Source organism: Anabrus simplex, chromosome 1 (assembly GCF_040414725.1).
Source record: "Anabrus simplex isolate iqAnaSimp1 chromosome 1, ASM4041472v1, whole genome shotgun sequence".
Lineage (NCBI taxonomy): Eukaryota > Metazoa > Arthropoda > Insecta > Orthoptera > Tettigoniidae > Anabrus > Anabrus simplex.
Window position 1 is genome coordinate 837,111,875 of NC_090265.1, and position 20,183 is coordinate 837,132,057.

The window sequence follows — 20,183 nt, forward strand, 5'->3', positions numbered from 1 at the left end:
TCCCCCTGCAGTCGCTCACATTACTGAACTCATTTAATGCTCTATACAGCATTACATCATCCGCAAATAAATTTATTTGTGATTCCAGTTGTTTACTGATAACGAATTTGCAAATTTTTTAGTTTTGCTAATTGGACTCAGCCTCTGTTCACACTGCAAATTATTCCATCAGAGAAATTCACGAAGTGTATAATTAGAGTTATTAGTAGAGGTTTGACGCCCCCTTGCTCCCCAATTTATCAACCTGCGGTTGTTAGGTATCTCTGGGGTAAATTTAAAAATGGCGTGTATAAGACGAACCCGAACTTCATACAAGAACTAAAACATTATATTCGTTAGGAAATTGCTAGGATCCCTACACGTGATGTACAGCGTATGATGATTAATTCGTAACGAGATGCCAAAAATGTATGGATAATGAATGCAGACAGTTTCAACATCTTCCTTTCATAATTTAGTACATAAAAATTTCTTAAAATTATTTGTGTTACTGTTGTATGCTACTGACTTCGATCCCCAACCGGCAAACGAGCCCGTGCTCGCCTATGGTCAGAAGATCGCGCGTCGGAGTAAAGCATCTCTGACTACCCTGTATTTATCTCTAAAATTAATAAGCACCACATAAATTTATTTAAGGGGAATCATGACTGAAATTTTTAACCTTTATAATTTACCACTTATCAAAACCAAATTTTAAAAAGTAGCATATATTACCACACGAAATTTGGAGTTGATTAGTTAATTGGTTGCAAAATTATTGGCAAATAATTCGTATATGTTGCATGAAAAATGCTCCTTGCAACAAAGTTTCCATTTTCTTCGGCTATAATTTGGCAGACTTGTCAAAAATACTCATATATTTTAAGAAAAACTCCGGGTTTTGCAGTCAGGTATAAACTATTGTACATATTATTTTTCAATTACTCATTCAATAGGCAAAAAACATGTTTCGTGTTATTTGAGGAGTACAAATATGACGGTAATATTCAACTGGTAACAAAATGCAGTAAGTACTACTTTTAATTCCGTACATATTCAAACATTCTCTGAAAATTTCAGGTGAAACCAATCAGAACCCTGTCGCAAGGAGCATTTTATGGCAAAGAGCTGAAAAAGCTTTTAGACAAAATCAATTGAAAGTTTTAAGAACATAGAGTAATTGCTTTAAAACTGCCCTGGACTGTAAATTACTCCCTCAGATGGCCTTTTCCTCTTACGCACAGCGCAGGCCCTCTAGAATAAATATATCCAGTGGTAGTATTGAAATGGTAGTCCGAAAATACTTTGAAGCTAAGCTTGGCTGATAACATGAAAGAAAGGAGCATGGGCTTATTCTATATACGCCGAACCGCTACCCTATAAAATCGGCATTTGGAGCTTTAAAATTGGCGTTACGTAAACACTGATCATGGGATTTTAAAGGGGAAGAATTGGGGAATTTAAAGGTTAAAATTGAAAACTTTTTTTTCAAAATTCGCAACATTTCAATCAATATTAATATTTATGTTCCAGGAGCGTCCTCGCCCGATCAGGCCGGATTTGGAAGATTCCCACAGTGACTACGAGGTGTCTTCTCATTCTCATTATCATAACCACTACCACCCTCCGTCCCACCACCCTCTGTATGGCCCTCCTCGATCCTCTTGTCTATCCTATCTTAGTTACAGCAGTGAGTATCTTGCCTGCCCCGCGCATCCTGAACTTCCACCACCGCCACCACCGCCCGCCTTGCCACACCACGACATGCCGCCTCGCACCAAGCATGTCAGTTTCGCACGGTCTCATACGCTTACCTCTTTTGATGACGCCGTCACCTGCAAAGCAATGGCCGTCGCATGCAGCCAAGAACGTCTCATAGATGGGAAGAAAGCACCTGGAGACGGAGCAGGCAGCGCTCAGCATGGAGGAGGTAGTGTCGGAGACTCGCCCAAAGTGGTAATCCTCGGTAAGCCAAACTAACCTGCCATTGTCTCAAGGTTGAATTATGTCTAAACATCCTCCACATATAGACTAGAAATCACAATGTACAACCGCCATCATTCAAGTATCCATCTGGAATGGGTGCATTTCTTAAATAAGAGCAATATTTGGAATTAAATTGTTCTATCTCTATTCTTTAAGAAAAAGCGTATCCATATAGCAGATTACTTCCACATGTTAAATTTAATGTACTCCCAAATCCAAAATATTAATTCAGTTTATTTTCTGCGAAGCATACGCTCAATTTAAGCATACCTTGATCGAAATTCAAAAATTGCATTGAAGTTACGATCCATTTTAAATAATGCCTTAATATATTCGTTTAAATATTGGCAGGCAAAATTGTACAATACGATTAATAGCGAGATAATCTGTAATACAATATTAATTTATTTGTGTTACATATACATTACACCCCCATTTCTCAAGCATACAGAGAATTGTGATCTCCATTTTGCAATGACTTGGCATATATTTAAAATATAGTTTATAAATGAAGTTGCATTTTCTATGGCAGGAATTTTGGACTTGATATATGGGCCTATATCCAGATCAAAGAGCTTGGCTTAAAAAATGAAGAGTGAAAAGTGTCAAGTGAGTGAACACGCATAAAAATGATACTTTCATGTTAGCGGAGGGTAACCGTGAACATGGTTCTCAATATCTTAAGAAATGGAGAATAAACAAAATTCATTTTATATACAGTACATGTCTTATTTTACTTATGAAGTTCAGAAATTCATGTATGAAGAAACAGAAAAATTATTAAGGCAGAAAGGAGAGAGTAACACTCTACTATTTCAAATATTGCTTTACCATTGATGCTCATTTCAGGTCATTCTTAAGAACAGTAGACTCGCCATTTTTCATGAAAGATAATGCGGTGTGACCACATTTCTGTACCTAAGAATGAATTTACATCATACTTTCTTCTGCACATGCACTCTCATGTAATGCAACGTATCAGTGACAACAAATCTCAATAACAAAAGGAATGATAATTCAAAATCCTCTATAAAATATATGTAGTTCTCATGATTTTTATCTTAGAGAATAAAACAGTGTATCAATTATAGAATTATTATTATTATTATTAATGAAAATTATCAATACGTCATTCTTTCTGTAGCCTGTAAAACTTTTAAACATATATTTAACTTCCGAAAAGCGTTCTTGATTTCTTATACTGTAAAATTAAAAAGCAATTCCCGTCTTGGATCGTTAGCTCTTGGATAAACGTCTTTATCAGTCTGTCCATCAGAAATTACATTTCCAGTGTATAATTCATATCCCCTCAATTAACTACGTATTGCATATCCACTTAAATGCTGTATCATTCCTCCCAAAATTCAGTCTCACAATCTATGTATAACCGTTCAGCGTAGAAGATCTGTAAGCTGTCTTATCTGCCTTAAAAAATTACGATCTCATATCAACTGAGATTCTCATTACATGCTAGATAATAAATCACTAACAAATGTACAGAATCCTTTCCACGGAAGGATCTTAATCGATAATTCAAACGAGATTATTGTTAAATAAATTCAGGTAGCTCAGTCGTAAGAGTACCAATGTTTCGCCTCAGTGTGACTTGGGCTCATCATTTAGAAACCGCACCTCTTTACGACGCTGATGAACCCAGACCTCACTGGGGCGTAACGCTGCTTCTCTTACGATTGCGCTATCTGAATTTATTTACGGTTCGCAATTGGAAGCAATAAATTAAAGTTTACGTATGGATACTTATTTTTTTTCAAGATTAATGTTGTAAACAAAGCCATATTCTAAAAATGTTAAACCTTAATGAAGCCTTAATGAAGCGTTTGCTTCAGAATGTGGAGACCTTGCACATTACTGTAATCCTCACTATAATTGTATAAATTAATCACAATAATATTAGTTCACTCTCAGTCCTAATGGCCAAATCTTAAACAAGACGAAATATATGTTTATGTATATTATTTTGCAAATTATTCAGTAAGTAAAAACAAATAATAATAGTTTAATAATTTTACCATACAGTATTTTCTTTAACGAGGCTGTCGTAATAATTTATTGCACTAATTCCGATAACTCTCATGTTCATTTTTATTATTCAAAAACATGAATATCGCACTTTGAAATTCTGTCACTTTCATGTCGTATTCACACTTTAACTCAGAAATAAATGGAATTGTTTTGTCCCTTCAATGGAAAATTCAGTTTAGAACGGAATCTGTCGAATTTGCCAACCCATGATAATTTTCTTTCCTTATTGAAATAATATGTTTATAAATCATTCTTAGTACGTGGCACAGACTTAAGCTTGTTTTAAATAATAGTATGTCTAATTTTGAAAGAAGCACATTAATAAAATGGAATAATAAACTACCACACAATTAACATATTTGAATACAAACTTATAACATCATCACTCTTTTGTCATGTTATAATACTGTAAGGTGAACAAAAAGAGGGTATAATCTCCTTCCACTGAATTTATTGAAATCAAATAAAAGTGCTAGTTAATCAACAATTTACATTTAAGAGGACATATGTCATTTTAATGCAATAATTATTTACTTGCACATTAATTATAACAGTATGATACCAAATTATTAAAAATACTTGATAAATATATTCCTGAAAATGAAATAACAGAAGTTAGATTCCTAAAAAATGTTAAAGGGAAATTATATCACACCAAAGTGATTAAGAAAGTTTAATCAAGGTTTATGAAAAAAACTATTTTTGTCTCATCGTATGCAAATCCAAATGTTCTTGAACTCGAACATTCTATATGTATCCGTAATTTTAAAAGAAGTTTTCTAAATTGCTTTTCAAAGATTTGTAGTGCTTAATTTAAGGAGAAAATTGGACTTTTAAAGAAAACTAGCCCAACACCAGATTTCTTTTATTTTAACAATTTTCTTTACGCCGCACGATACACTTAGGTTTTATGGCGATGATAACAACACATTTGAATCCAGAGCAAGAACAAACGGAGTAAGAAAGTGGATAGATGCGTCTGCGATGAGACTTTTTGGCAGTGTGATAGTGAAGAAACCAGTCGTTACTGTTCTGCGCGTCTCCTCTTCGGTGGTGGTTATGACACATGAACAAATAAAGGCGTATGTGATTTGAAACTCCTGCGAAGTAAAATAAGGATACATGAACTTTCTACCCAATACAAGACAAATAATTTCAGTTTGGCGGGGGGGGTTCGGTAACCTCACCCATAGTTTAAGCGATGCATATGCGCACTTTAATAAGATGCACAGTGAAACTATCACAAAAAAAGTCGCAACATGCTGTCTGCAATAACAGATTATCTAAACGTTTGTGTTGCATGCATAAAAAAGTCTCGTAAGAAATGCCGCCGCATGGATTTCCGGTATAAATAACGATAAAAGTGTTGTTTAATACATGCTCATGTAATATGTTTGAGGCCATTCCATTTTATTAAATCTATATCACTAACAGACCCTCCATCCCCTAACATCCACAAACCACCAGCCGCCAAATGACATAGTAAATTAATCATTTTAGAGTACAGAATATGTCTGGAATTACAAACAATCGACACCATGAATGTAATCGCCGTCTCTCTTCTATGCGTTCTTATGCTTCCTTCCCACAGAGTATACCGGTATTACATCTTACAACAAGAGAATTGATAAGAAGTGGTAACAACTCTACTAGATAACATGATTTGTTAGTCACATTTATGGCCATTAAAGTACAGTGATAACTCTATAATCTGGATAATCGAATTCAAAATGTTAATATAATATCGCTATGGGTTCTTCATGTTCGGATAATTCAGGATTGGGGTAACTAACGCCCACATAATCGAATTTCTTCCTTAAATAGTAAAATTTAAACCTTTCTTTAACCAATACATAACTGAAATTTATATTCGATCATTTCGTATAGATTAAAAATCCTTTCTCCTCACTAAAATCTCTGAATGTTTGAACCTTCATTTTTGCACGGAAAAAATTATAAATTAAGATCGTTAAACAATTATTATATCACTGTGATCTTTGGCATTATAACTGTGGCCATCAAATTTGTGAACGTTCACTGGCACCATCAATTATATCATTCCTCCATCCTGATTAATGAATTATCTGAAAATCTTTCCACCTAGTTAAATTTTAATACGCCTTAAACATCAACATTTCACTCATTATATTACAAGGGATAATTGGTATGTCCATTTTTATATCTACCCAAAATAATGTAAAAGGAAACACGAACTGGTATGCATAGTAATGTAGCTACACAAATAATTATCGTACAAGTTGTACCTTCATCACAGTGGACAAATGTTACAAGAACACACTTTCTTTTTCTGCCATCTACATCGGGATTACTGATATCCTAACATTTTATCCCACGACTAACAATCAAATACAACTGAAACATCAATGCATAAATACCTCAGTTAATATTTAACATTCAGTGTAAGAAAAACTCCCTATTATTGTTGTCGATATTGCATTAATCTATTTATTATATAACAATATTAAATTGTGAGTATCTGCTTTAAAAATAGACGGATAATATCCACCGGACGTATTTGTACAAATGTATACTCATTTTTAATTTTTTCTCAGCTTATCTGTATCAGATTGTTTAGAGTGTTAATTTAATAAAAATTACGACTCTTTTTCCTCCGATATTTGTACATCAATAAACACATGTTTCTATTCTACTTTAGGCCTGCCACATAAAAATAATTTAAAATAATGTTTATTTGATAAAATATTAAACATATAAATTGCTTTAAGGTTATTGGATATCAGGGTTATGCCTTTCAGAATACTTTTTATTCGTATTACTCAATAATAATATAACATAAATGTATGAACTTCATGCATTCGATGATATTTTAAACATTGTTCTTTGGCATTCCTTTCTATTATTTGCAGGTGATGAATTGTAAAAAAATTAAGGTGGAAGCTTTCACTATATTTGATAAACCGTTCTCTTACTTCTTGAAGATCTTGACATAAAGAGAAAGAAGCAGAAAATTTTAATTTAATTATCTGATCATGTTCCCTTCAGCTGTAATTAATTTTCGAAAAAAAATCAGCTTCTTAAAATAGAACAGAATTAATTTTCGAAAATATGATTTTAAAACGCTACTCTTAGCTGAAATAATTAATATTAATTACTATCAAGTATAATATTGCTACCAACTCGGACGTAGAACAATCCCTAATAATAATAATAATAATAATAATAATAATAATAATAATAATAATAATAATAAACAAAGAACAAACAAATACATTTACCCACCACCAATCGCAGAATTCGACCTAGTAGTATATACCAAATTCTGTGTAAACTGTTACCGGTTATAGTCGTAAGCATTTTGACGCTAAGAATTTCAGATCACATTATATTATGTTTATAAGAGTCACACATGATAGTAAATGTATATATTTTCAATATATTCCATTTGAATATAAATTTCTGTACATTCCATTTGATAATCACTATTTGTTCATCGTTCGCATCTGTAGCTAATTTTCTTGTATTTATTAGTTTAAACATAAACTGCAAATTTGAAGACAATTCGATCTACGTTTAAGTAATATGATTTTGATAAAATGATTATACATAGACAAGCGTCAATAGTGTAAAACCTTGTGAATTTAAGTATATTGTCCTTGTATTTGAAAATATATAAAACTACTAACCAGTAATTGCTGATAAAACATTTAAAAGTGAAACCGTACGCTGTCAATATCAAAATAATTACTTGAAGTAACAGTACAAACTAAATAATGGGCTAATTATCAGTATACGTCAGCTGAGATACTCAATACCGTAACTTTAAAAAAGTATTTTATTAGCATTTTGTCTGAAGAAACTGCATGGCTACAACCAAGAAACAAAGCTTTTACAATCTTCATACTACTCTCAATAAAAGGCTGTTAGTACCTAGCAGCACATAACAGCGTTATACCAAAATTTGCCGGTCTTCGCATAAAAATACACCTTTAGAAGAATGAATCGAAACCACTACCGGTACGAATGAGATGTGTTCTATTACATCTACAATTATCGAGAAATGTTTGAGGTTAGCAGATAATGAGACTCTCTTTGGATATAGTCGATTGTTGATTTTAAATTACACAAAGCCATTATTATGAATCAATCATTTTAAATTATACATGAGCCGTAAATAGTTCAGAAATACGTTTTTAAAATTATTTTTCGTGTCTACAAAAGAACCATTTGAGACAATGCATTGAAAACAAATTTCACGTCGTATCCATACGCTCCAGATATGTGGAATAAATCAAAGTGCTCTATTGGCATATGTAAACAGAAAATTAAGGTTACAACTTTGGAGTATGGTGGATAATGTAATAAAATTTGTATTCTTTATAACAAGTACTCATCGCAGGCGCATTCGCTTAGAAAGGCCATTTTGATGACAACTACAAATCATAACCATGGCGGTTAAATTTCTACTAATACTCTCCTTGAAATAGTATATTTTGGACTCTAATTGTCAGGCAGTTTTATGCTGACTACTAGAAATCTTTTGAATCAGACTAACAGTATTATTCCGTTGCAGAGAAACGAAACATTTGTATAGTTTCGTATGGATGAGGTTATTAATAATAGCTCACAATAATCCATATAACAAATAAGGCAATGCTGAATATTAATTTAATGTTACTATGAAAAGGACGTAATATTTCTACCTAAAAGAGGCAGTTACTATACTTCAAAGAAGAATCGCATGTCCCTGGCATCTACATTTAACTATTCATATACATTCTAAGAGTATAGACACAATTCAACACTGAGACTATTCAGAATTTGTACCCTAAGGATGGGGGTGAATTTCTGCATTAGTGATATTGAAATTTGAACTAGAAGATATATTTGAATACTTCCACATTTAATTTTCAAAACCTATTACCGGTAGTCTATTTAATTATATCGTATATCATGGCGGATGGAGAGCGAATGATTGCTCTCAATATTATCAACAATATCACATGCATTTATCGAAACTGAGCCTCGATACGTTAAACTCACTTTGGAAATACACCCCCATCCTACAATGTATCGTATGCCACTATTGCCCTGACAACCAATTAATGTTCGTATATCTCTGCGTATTGTCAGTAATATTGAATACATAATGGTGGCAATCTTCTAATTAAAATACATTGATCAATATGTGATATTGATAAAATACTCATCTGTGACGAATATAGGTTATAATGCATACCAGTTGATAAACCAATATTGATCATTTTGTATTATTGTTGACATACTTTGCTCATAACAGCCAAATTGAAATTGAATGAATTTTTGCCCAGTGATTGTCCCATATGTGAGAATTTGTAAGAAGAAATAGGTAAAACGTTATGACTTTGCTTTCAGCTATTGTTTACCATGTGTTACAACTTCTTTCAGCATGATAGATTAAGATAATTGTCAGTCATTCATGTATACTAATAACTACTTTAAATAACACTAATCCTATAATAAATTAACTTCAACAAATAGTTTTCTTGTTGCTGAAGGTCGAGTCTAGCAAAAGTACACTTTCATTCATAAGAATATTTAAAGTGTGCATATATGTCTGGAATATGAAAGTAGATTAATTAACATTTCAGTATTATTTCTAAATGAAGGTTATTCATCCATGAACCTTGTCTGTGTCAACATTTTATTTATGTAGCACTAACGTAAACATTATTGCTGAACGTTAAAATTCATGTTTTAATTTCATGAACTAAGTCGCCGCAAGGTAAAACGAATGTATATCATAACTAATAGAACGTGTTATTAATATTAACATGATAATGTTTAAAATAATGTACAATAGCATTCCCTTAAAAGGAAGAGAGCATTAACATAAGTACTGTGATCTTTATGTTTTAATTTAATGCATTTGTATTGTATGAAAACTTCTATCCAAGAATGCTTGATGCATCGTTGGTAGCTCCTGGCATCGGGTAACGGTGTTTTGCATGTAGAATGTGAAATTGACAGTCATATTGCGGTACTGTGAAGAAGAGGAACATCCGACAGACGCTGACGTTTCGTCAATATTTTAGCGGGAACTCACTTCAGCTTATGATTTCATAAATAGAATATTGAAACTGCTTTGAAGAATCAATAGTATATCTAGATAGTAAATGGATTCTGTTGTTTTACACAAATAGAAAACAGTCGTGTAAGAGAAGATAGGTTTAAAAATCTGTGTTATTCAATTTTAATGTTTTAATTGTCGTCAGAAAAATAAGTGTGTAATGCTGCATTTCTTGTAATAGTTACACAGGAGATTAAGAGACAAAAAAAGGTTTTGGATCAGACGTAACTGCTTATTCTTTTGTACGGTAGATTTGTAACCTTTAGAAGGAATTCATACTTCCTTCGGTTTTGTATTACAAGTTTATTTAAAACTTATATATAACTTCAGAATCCCAGTTTGATAGTTCACTTGTATCTAGTACTTTGGTCTTCTTTTCTCTAAAAAGTAAATATAGTGTGAAGAGAATTCGTCAGATCATTTTAAGAAGATCCTTTGTTCTTTTGAACTCATCATTGCTATTAACAGTGAAGATGCAGTGTGGGTTGTCATTATTGTGACAAACTGAACCTGTCATCGAAAATCAACATCGGAATTTGGATAATGATGCCTAGATCATAAAAAGGTTTGTATACACTTCGAGAAAGTATTTGTTCACATCATGGACAATTGGCATGTTACTTCCATCGCTTAAATCATCAACAGCGTACGAGAGTGTGTACCGTCTTTCTTTAATCTGAATCGAGAAATGTCCATTGATGAATCAGGTTCAATAGAAGAACACGAAAGAAGAGTAAGCTTTATACTGCTTATCTCTATCATGACATGAGTAATGTGAACTTTCGAACCAAGATGAATTTGATATCTATTCTATGCTAAGGAAGCAAGATTTTCCAGTCCTTGTCAAATCTAGAAAATGTAAGGAAACTATCTTCAATTTCATGGATTCAAAATACAGCGAAATATTTTATTTGCTTCAGCGATAATTGTTTTATATGATGGAAATTATTTCTGTGTGCACGACGGACAAGAACTTCTATACATCAACATCCCTACTAAATTGGCATGTGCGTTTTAAATAACTGTGCTAAAATATATAGTTGTGTGAGTGATTTTTTATTTCGAACTTATGAAGAGTTATTTGTTCCCTAAGTGTGTTAAACAAAAACTGTAAGTATAATATTGATATGTGTTGTAAATGTTTGACAGTGAACATTTGTAATATAACATACGTTATGAAAGTAATTCTGGCTAAGAGTCTCTATGAAAACTAATTAATGGTGCAAGGCAAGCGCAACTATAATAATTTTTAAAAACTCTTACAAAGGAACATCCAAATAAACACTCGTTTTAATGAATATTAGCTCGATGTTGACGTTAATTCCCATGCAAGACACATATATACTTACTGGACATGAACGTAGAAGAAGTTAGGTGTGGTGAGCTTATAAACTTCATTAATGATACCACACGTATCAAATATCATCAACTTTAACAATATTTTCATTACATCACATAATAAACTATTTACATGTTTTAGGTATGATGCCATTTATCTAGATATATAGGAATGTGGTTTAATATTACTTAACATACTTTCTCGTGCATTGCGTAAGTAGATATAGAGGTATCATGAAGTAGTAATAAATCGACTAAGTGTTAAGTGTCAGATTTTAAAAATAAACGCCTCATCACCCGACAAGAAAAGGAAACATCTTCAACAGTCTGTATCTTTATTCTGCATTGTTGTCAATTTACAATACTTCGTTGAAAACCTGGCATAACAATTATAATTAGTGCAAACAATAGGAAAACATCTTTTATTAAAGGGATCTCATGAGATTTTAGAGTAAACTTATAGCTGTTATATGTGTAATATATGTACAAACTGTTGAAAATATGTTATTGGAAGACTTACTTGGATATCAATATATAAAGTTATCGTCACTTTTTTGTCAGGAACCGAAAACGCATCCAACAAGTATTTCGTGATTCGCATACAAAATTATTGTAACTATGAAATAGCAAGTACTATAATGACAAACAATATCCTAGCAAAAGCAATTAACTGATCACAATTCACTTGAAGGAAGAATAAGTCGTCCTTATATTCAGATAGAAATAAATTATGGTATCACCAAGTGAGTCTTTCGATATTATAAATCTGTATTATTTGTACGTACATTTTTGTTCTCAAATAAATCAGTTGGAGTTCTGTCAGGCGATTGAAACATCACAGATTTTCTTGAAAATTAAGAGCTGTGTTCAGTTTTAAATATCTGAATAATTTTAAGGAAACTGAATTTATAACTTATAAATCAGAAAGATTATTTTATTCGTCAATGATAAATTCCGTTAAAATATATGTGCATGAACCTACGTATCATGTGAGTACATAAGTTCACTGTTTCATAAAAATTTTGGACACAATAACCTGTTGAGTTTTCTCTCCCACTGACAGAACATGCAAGTGGCAATCACCCTTGCTCAAAACCTTCCGGAATATTCCCGGACAGGTTTTGAGCAAGGCTTTTGGCTGTTGTCCTTGCAGAGAAGGTGAAGAGGGCACCCATGAAGACCCAAGCAACTCAGACTGAAGTGTGTTTGGGACGGAAACCCATGGCTCCCCATTACCTGTCACTCAGTCCACGGACCATACATCGGGTAAGTCACGCCATTCTGTAAACATTTAAATTGTACCTCGGTAATGTATGCCTGTTGTCTATGTACTCCTGAGCTGTATGAAAATATCGTCCATCTGCTATGACTCGCTTTGTGAGATCTGTGCAAAATTGTTTATATTGAACGAAAACATCTTAAAAGATATATTCTGTTTCTCTGTACAAGGAAAATAGTAATATTTTCGTTCAAATGTATGTATGTATGTATGTATGTATGTATGTATGTATGTATGTATGTATGTATTGTACCCTTTAAATGATCCTGTTCTTGCATGAGATCGTTGTATTTTGGAATTTACCTCGGCGCAACTCAAGTACCATTTTCTTCTCTCATTCCACGGCTCAGACAGTCCCAAGGGCGCCCATATGATAGTTTGTAGGGGAGAGGCCTAGACCTAGGGGTATGTAGTATTTTTAATATTTTGGAAGATGAATGGCGACTTGTATTACACGGTAGAATACCACCCACGGTATCCTCTACCACTTCTACGTAATACCGTCTTTTAAATCATTTTCTTGAAAGAAAAAACACCTGACTATATTAGATTTTTTACTTTCCCTGAGAGCTAGGGGGAGCGCGTCCTCCCCTTTCCCCCGGGCATGGGCGCCCTTGGACAGTCCGTCACTTCGTCTTCGTTTTGGGTACATAAAGGATCCTTCCTATCTATGGGTTAAGCTACTAAATAAGGAGACAAGACTAATTCTACTTAATATGAACGTATTAACAAAATAAATCTACTTTAACCAAAATTGAACTGACTCTATATATAAAAAAGCAAGTCGGTTTGGAGCGAGATATATATATATATATATATATATATATATATATATATTGTACTGGGGAAAACAATGTCTGTCTTTGGGGCCGCTGACACTAGCTTGAAGTGCATGGAATATTTCTAAGGGTGTAGTACGTAAACATTGTAGTTGGTACAGAGAGGGGTATTAGTTCACTGAACTTAGATTTCTTCAGAAATTTGATTTTATTGTTCATTGGAAACAAATTCATATCACCTTTCATACAAGTTGAGTTGAAGCGTTGTAGCAGGCTGGAATCTCCGGACTCCGGGATGGTTATTGGACACGGTCTGGACAAGAACCACGCCCGTACTGGATGTGAAGTTCTCGACGTTCTAGAATTTCTCGAAGTTCTAGAGGATCTGAGAGTTCTCGAATTTCTAGGTGCACACGTTGCGGGGTTCGATCTCACACGACAATACTGAGAGGTAAGGCGTGACGCGCACACAAGTCCCCGTATGGCATTCAACTCGCTCGTAGCACTGTTAAATGAATTAACATTGACCTTTAAATATTGCATTCATTCATTCATTGCAAGTGAAATATGTCGAATCTTAATGAAATTGACACTCGAATCTTGATTCAAACACCTCGTTGAATCACCAAGGTTCATAAGTTATTACTTGAAAGTAAAACAATTAAACTGGATATCTGACCACATATTGGATGTCAGCTGAATTAATACTTGGGAAAATTCTGTACAATTTATAATGTCAAGTTCACGACGTAAGTCCGCTAATATTGGCATTGGCAGGACAGACTGGAGTGTTCCATTAGATCCGTAATCTTTATCATCACAGTTCCTAACGTACTGACTTCGTCAATTTATAATTAGAACGCAATATTGAGCACAATATCCACAGTTCATGAAAGTTCAGGACACATTAGCACGTTCGTAATAAATTAAGCAAATTTAACGGGCCCGGAAATGTCCTATTCCGTCCATAAATAAAAATTACATGTACTTGAAGACTGTTCAGCAATGTCATTAGATGGCGTAGAAACTGTAAGTTCAATATGGCACTGAAAAATTCTAATGTTCTCTCGGGACTTCACGAGAGGAAAACAAATTCAGATATGGCATGGGTATTTTATGTTTCCACAGTCTGTTAGGATGACACAAGTTTAAACACAAGTTCAGATGTAGCACTCAGAAATGTTCTATATTCCCACAGTTCGTTACGAAATACAAGTTCAAACGTAATACTCGGAAATACCCTCTAAGTTTTCCACAGTTCGTCACGAAACACCAAGTTCAAATATGGCACTCGGAAAAGTTCTATGTTCTCAAAGTTTGTTTACGAAACATAAGTTCAAACTCAAGTTCAAATTTAGTACTTGGAAGAGTTACAAAACTCACGAGAAAAATTCTATGTCCCTTCAGTTTGTCACTGAAACACAAGTCCTAATATGACATCTGAAGAAAATCAATAAGTTCCACCTCCGCTGGAACCGAGCACTCGAGATGCAAAGTTACGTCTGACCATAGGTTCGGTCTGCCGCACTTGTAGAGCTCCACCCGTCACACGTACCGCAGAGACAGTGGAGTATTACTGCCTCTGTAGCCTGGATGTGGCGAAGCATCTAGAAACGGGAATATTATCCACCTCTATAACTCCAAAAGTGCATGGTGATTTTTCTCGAGAATTTGATAGATTGCTTCTGTTTCGATGGCCTTCACGTAGGCGGTGTAAAAACATCAACATCTTAACTACAAGTAGACCTTTACACATGCGTCGGAATATTACCATATATGGTAGAGCCTGGCTGCGTGAAGCTGGCTCGAAGCGGCTATGTCACGGCTGTGCACGTCAGCGAGTTCGGCAGGCTGCCTATACTCCACCTCGCGCGAAATTAAACACACATACTTCGAACTTGGTTTCACGTAGCGGTGTTTCCGGTACAATATAAAAGTATTAAAATGGAAATAGACGTGAATTAATGAGGCACTTCCACGTATCTGCTAATTTTCCCCCTTCCCTCCAAATCAAGATGGCGGCATAATCTGCCAGACGAGCTAGAAAATTGAAATTTGGCGAAATTATAGCTTTTAGCCTGTAACCGACGGAAGAAAATTCCAAGATGCTTAAATTTTTCACCTTTACTTCCGAAAAATATTGAAATTTGGAGGCGATTTTAACGGTGTAGACATTCCTTTCGAGGTATTTGGTGGCTAAAAAGTAAATCTATCACAAAACGGATGGCACAGTCTCTGTTCAATTTGGAGTTATCTACATCTCTTTGGTCCTATGACCTGTTGCCGAATCCCTCTCCCTTACACGTTATATTTAGCTGTATTTCTCGATTGTACGTAAATTTTGTGATTTTTAACTGTGTATTTCATAGCTTGACACACTTATAGGAAAGATAGTCATCGAATTTGGCACGCACATTAACACGACTGATGACCATATGCAAGCCAAATTTGATGATACTATATTCTACACAAGTATACGAAAAATAATGTAAAGTGTTAAAAATGTACCCAAATTTCGCCCTATGCATTTTTTTACAATTTGTTTTGCGTCACACCGACGCATGATGACGATGGGACGGGAAAGGCCTAGGAGTGGCAAGGAAGCAGCTGTGGAATTAATTAAGGTACAGCCCCAGCATTTGCCTGGAGTGAAAATGGGAAACCACGGAATACCATCTTCAGGGCTGTCAACAGTGGGGTTCGAACTCACTATCACCCGGACGCAAACTCACAGCTGCGCGCCCCTAACCGCACAGCCAACTCGCCCGGTCCTATGCAAATTTCCTATATCATTCGAACCCATAAATATGGGAGATACTAAAAAATGTTTTAGGACCAAACATATAGAATGATAAAAGAGGCATCCGATGGCGCAAAGCGTTTGTTGATATGATGTACCGTTTAGGAGCAGTAAGTCTTGAAATGAAGGTCTGCACTTACAAATGTGCTCAGGCTTATCTGCCTTCTATATATATAAAAGCAAGTTGGTTTGGAGCGATCTATCTCCTTTCTGTATATACTATAAAAGGCTAAGTCCGACTGACTGTAATCAACTTCCAGCCAAAACTACTCGACATAATGAAATGAAATTTTGGGAATACATTTATACTACAGTGTAGTTCCTCACTAAGGGAGGGTTATTGGATATTCCGTCCCTAAGAGGGTGAAAAGTGGGGTGAACTGTTTAAATGAGTACATCTATATCTGAAAATCTTAACGGTTTTCAGATGTAAAAATTGTTTTATTGGAATATAATTTTTAAATAAAGAAACGCGTATTCTTTTGTTTTCGGAAAATTCCCTCACGGGGGCTGAAAAATGGTGAAAAGTGGGTTCAATATCTTTTATGAGGATGCTTGTATCTCAAATAGTGAAGATGTTACAGACATGAAAATTGTTATTTGGAATCCCCTTTAAAAATAAAGAAATGCGTATTTTTTTGTTTTCGGAAACACCACTTAACGGTGGGTGAACAGGAGTGAAAAGGGGGTGATTTTTTAAATGAGTATATCAAGAGTATATCTAAAAATGCAACATTTTACAGACGCGAAAATTTTTATTTGGAATCTCCTGTAAAAGTAAAGAAACATGCATTTTTCTCGGAAAATCGACTTAAGGGAAAGTGAAAAAGGGAGTGAATTTTTAAGCATATTTGCAGTAGGGTGTATATCTAGAAAACTTAACATGTTAGAAAAATGAAAATTGGTATTATTAATTTCTTTTAATAAAGAAACACGTATATTTTGCTTCCGGAAAAGCTACTTAAGTGGGGGGTTTGGTAAAAAGGACTGAAATGCGGTTGAATTATATTCATTAGGATACTGATATCTCAAACACTGAAGATGTTACAGACGTGAGCATTGTTATTTGGAATCTTCATTAAAAATAAAGAAATACCTTTTGGTTTTCGGAAAATCCACTTAAGGGGAGCTTGAAAAGAAGTGAAATAGGGGTTAAAGTATTTCATTATGATACTTATCTATATAAATAAAATCTGTAAATTGACTAGTTTGGTGAAATTTTCGTACAGTTATCCGTTTAAGGTGTAATAATAACGGTCTGCATATATTTTAGTTATATTCATAGTTTTACACACTTATAAGAAAGATAGAATCATTAAATTCGGCACGAACATTGGCCCTCTCAGTAGCTATACGTCAGCCAAATTCGATGTTTCTATCTGTCACATAAGTATCCAAAACGTAATGCAGTGTGTGAAAACCTTACCCAAATTTCTCCCAATTCTAAGTTTCTAACTCAATCTAACCCATAAATATAGGAGATACGAGAAAATGTCATAGGATCAACCATTTATACCGCTAAAAGAGGCGTTTTATGGTGCAGTTCGTTTGTCGATATAACGAACCGTTCAGTAGCAGTTAAATCTGTAAAACAGGTCTGCAATATTGTAAACATGCATATACTCTCGTATCACGAACTATACATATTCATTGAAGTCGATTCGTAGCGATCTAGAAGGGGTGCGTCTGCCATTATAATTAACACTTCACAAATTGATAGTGACTGTCTGCAGGAGGGCGTCTAATAATTGTAATCAATACTCCCCACATCGACTTTGACTGGCAGTAGGAATGGTGTCCTTAAGCTCCTGTGTAACTGGCATTAGTAAGAAGAGCCTACCATTGTAATGAATAATCCCCTTCTCGATTTGACTGGCAGAAGGCAAGGGAGCATGCAATTTTCTTCAAAACTCCCCTACCCGATTTTGTTTGGAAGTAGGGAATGGGCCTGCCATTGTAACGAAAACTCTCCAAATCGATTGTGACTGCACAGTATACAAGGAGGCCTTCTATTATAATGAAAACTTCCTAACTCGATTGTGAGTGGCAGTAGGCAAGCGAGCCTGCCGTTATCATCACAACTCCGCAACTCACACTTTACATTCGAAACAACGTATGGGGACCTCCCCATGCTGATTCTTGTATAACGCTAGGAGACATGCAATTTTAAAAGATCTTATTCACTTCGTGTACAGTAATTTACTTCGATATCCGTATACAATGTAGAATACCGTAGCGAATCACGGGTACATCTGCTAGCTAAACATAAATAAAAGTGTGCTAATCAAAAATATCATGAGAAATTTAAATAAATAAAAGTACATAAACTGTGAAGCTGAATAGGAATGAAATTATACTGAAATAAACTGAAATAAAATGTTAGTGGAGTACGGTTTACATAAGATGGGAGCCAAAAGAAAACTAAATATAAAATTACAGTAATGCACCAATTGACTATCGTAACAACATTCCGAACTTGAATCAGTAAACTGACCTTACATTATTCTTATTCGAAATAATCAATTTATGCTTGGATTAACGGGATTAATTCTGAATTAAATTAGATTGGAATTATATGAATCAGTAATGAATCACATCAGATAAAACTTTGATTGACTTAATTAAAATGTCATTGCTTGAACTTAATATATACGAGACTTACCTAACTCCTAAATTCTAAATGTAAACTATCGTAATGAAGCACGCATAATATTCATGCCCAATAGCAACTGAAACTTGTTCACGAGTACACTGTTATGTCACCCTCGAAATTGGAGCACTGTACTTTGTACTAAATGGGTCCTATTAGACTCTCATGGTGTAAGATTTCCCTCAGGAATTATTATTCACGCAATGACAGTACACTTGTTACATATGGCCATAAGAATACTTTCCTCTAAAATATATTTCATGAATTAATTACATTATTGTGATAATCACTCATATTTCTAGTCTTCTAAAGCCATTTATCAAAAGGTGCTGTAAACTCAACAGACGCTAGCGACATTACACTTTACCAGTTACAGTAATTAAATATCAATCACAGATTAAGTTCAACATAAATTATTCATTAAGCTGAAAATGTAATCACAAATAATCAAATAATCGCAAAAAATAAGCACCTTTTCAGTGATAATTAGTTGGAATAATGTTGTTGTATTTTTTTTGCAAGAATGTTGTCTACACTTAACCTGCGCGAGTTGTCATCCTAAATCCCCATTCTATCACAGCACAGCGAGCGTCACGGATCAGTTATGGTCAGATATGTACATTATGGACAACGCTGGGTTAAGGGAACCGGGAAGTGCGATAGTCTCAAGAATGCCAATTTTGTTTTTTGATCTTAAATCATTTCCATTCCTGAAGAATTTGGTGTATCAATTATTGTGCTGAAGTTATATTTGAGGCAATAAAATTAGGTTTAATCATTACTCTGCACGCTGAATACCATTGGATGCCAGCTACCAGTCGAACATTCTTCTTAGATTTTCCGTACGTAATTTTTTTTTAAATTTTGTGCACCTTTTTCTCAGAAACTATCACATCAATGTATTTGTAAATCGGTAGTCTATCAGACACTATATAGATCTGCTTGTGGATGTAAATGTAATTAAATATCTTGATTAGTTGATGGAGTCCAGTTTGAAGATCACTAGAAATTTTCAGAATATTTCAGTCTTCAAATAGAATATTTCAAAAGTTCTCAACTCTTGTAAACAATAACAATAATTTTACTTCAGCAGCTCAAAAATATATTTAAATATTATGCATGCAAAGTTTCTTGGGTCTGGTTTGAGTATCTTCTCAGAAAAAGGTGATCAGTTGAGGCAATTTTTAACAACATGTTTAAAAATATTACTTTCATAATGCTCTTTCTGACACAAAATATTA

At 34.2% G+C, this 20,183-nt stretch overlaps 1 protein-coding gene across 1 annotated transcript in view; it reads left to right on the forward strand.

Annotated features, from left to right (window-relative positions):
- LOC136857204 (serine-rich adhesin for platelets) overlaps positions 1-20,183 on the forward strand; it is a 329,451-nt gene that overhangs the window by 49,588 nt on the left and 259,680 nt on the right. Inside the window, exons 3-4 of the mRNA XM_068224997.1 lie at positions 1,513-1,945; positions 12,588-12,700. Coding sequence (XP_068081098.1) covers positions 1,513-1,945; positions 12,588-12,700 — 546 coding nt within the window. The remainder of the gene's footprint in view (positions 1-1,512; positions 1,946-12,587; positions 12,701-20,183) is intronic.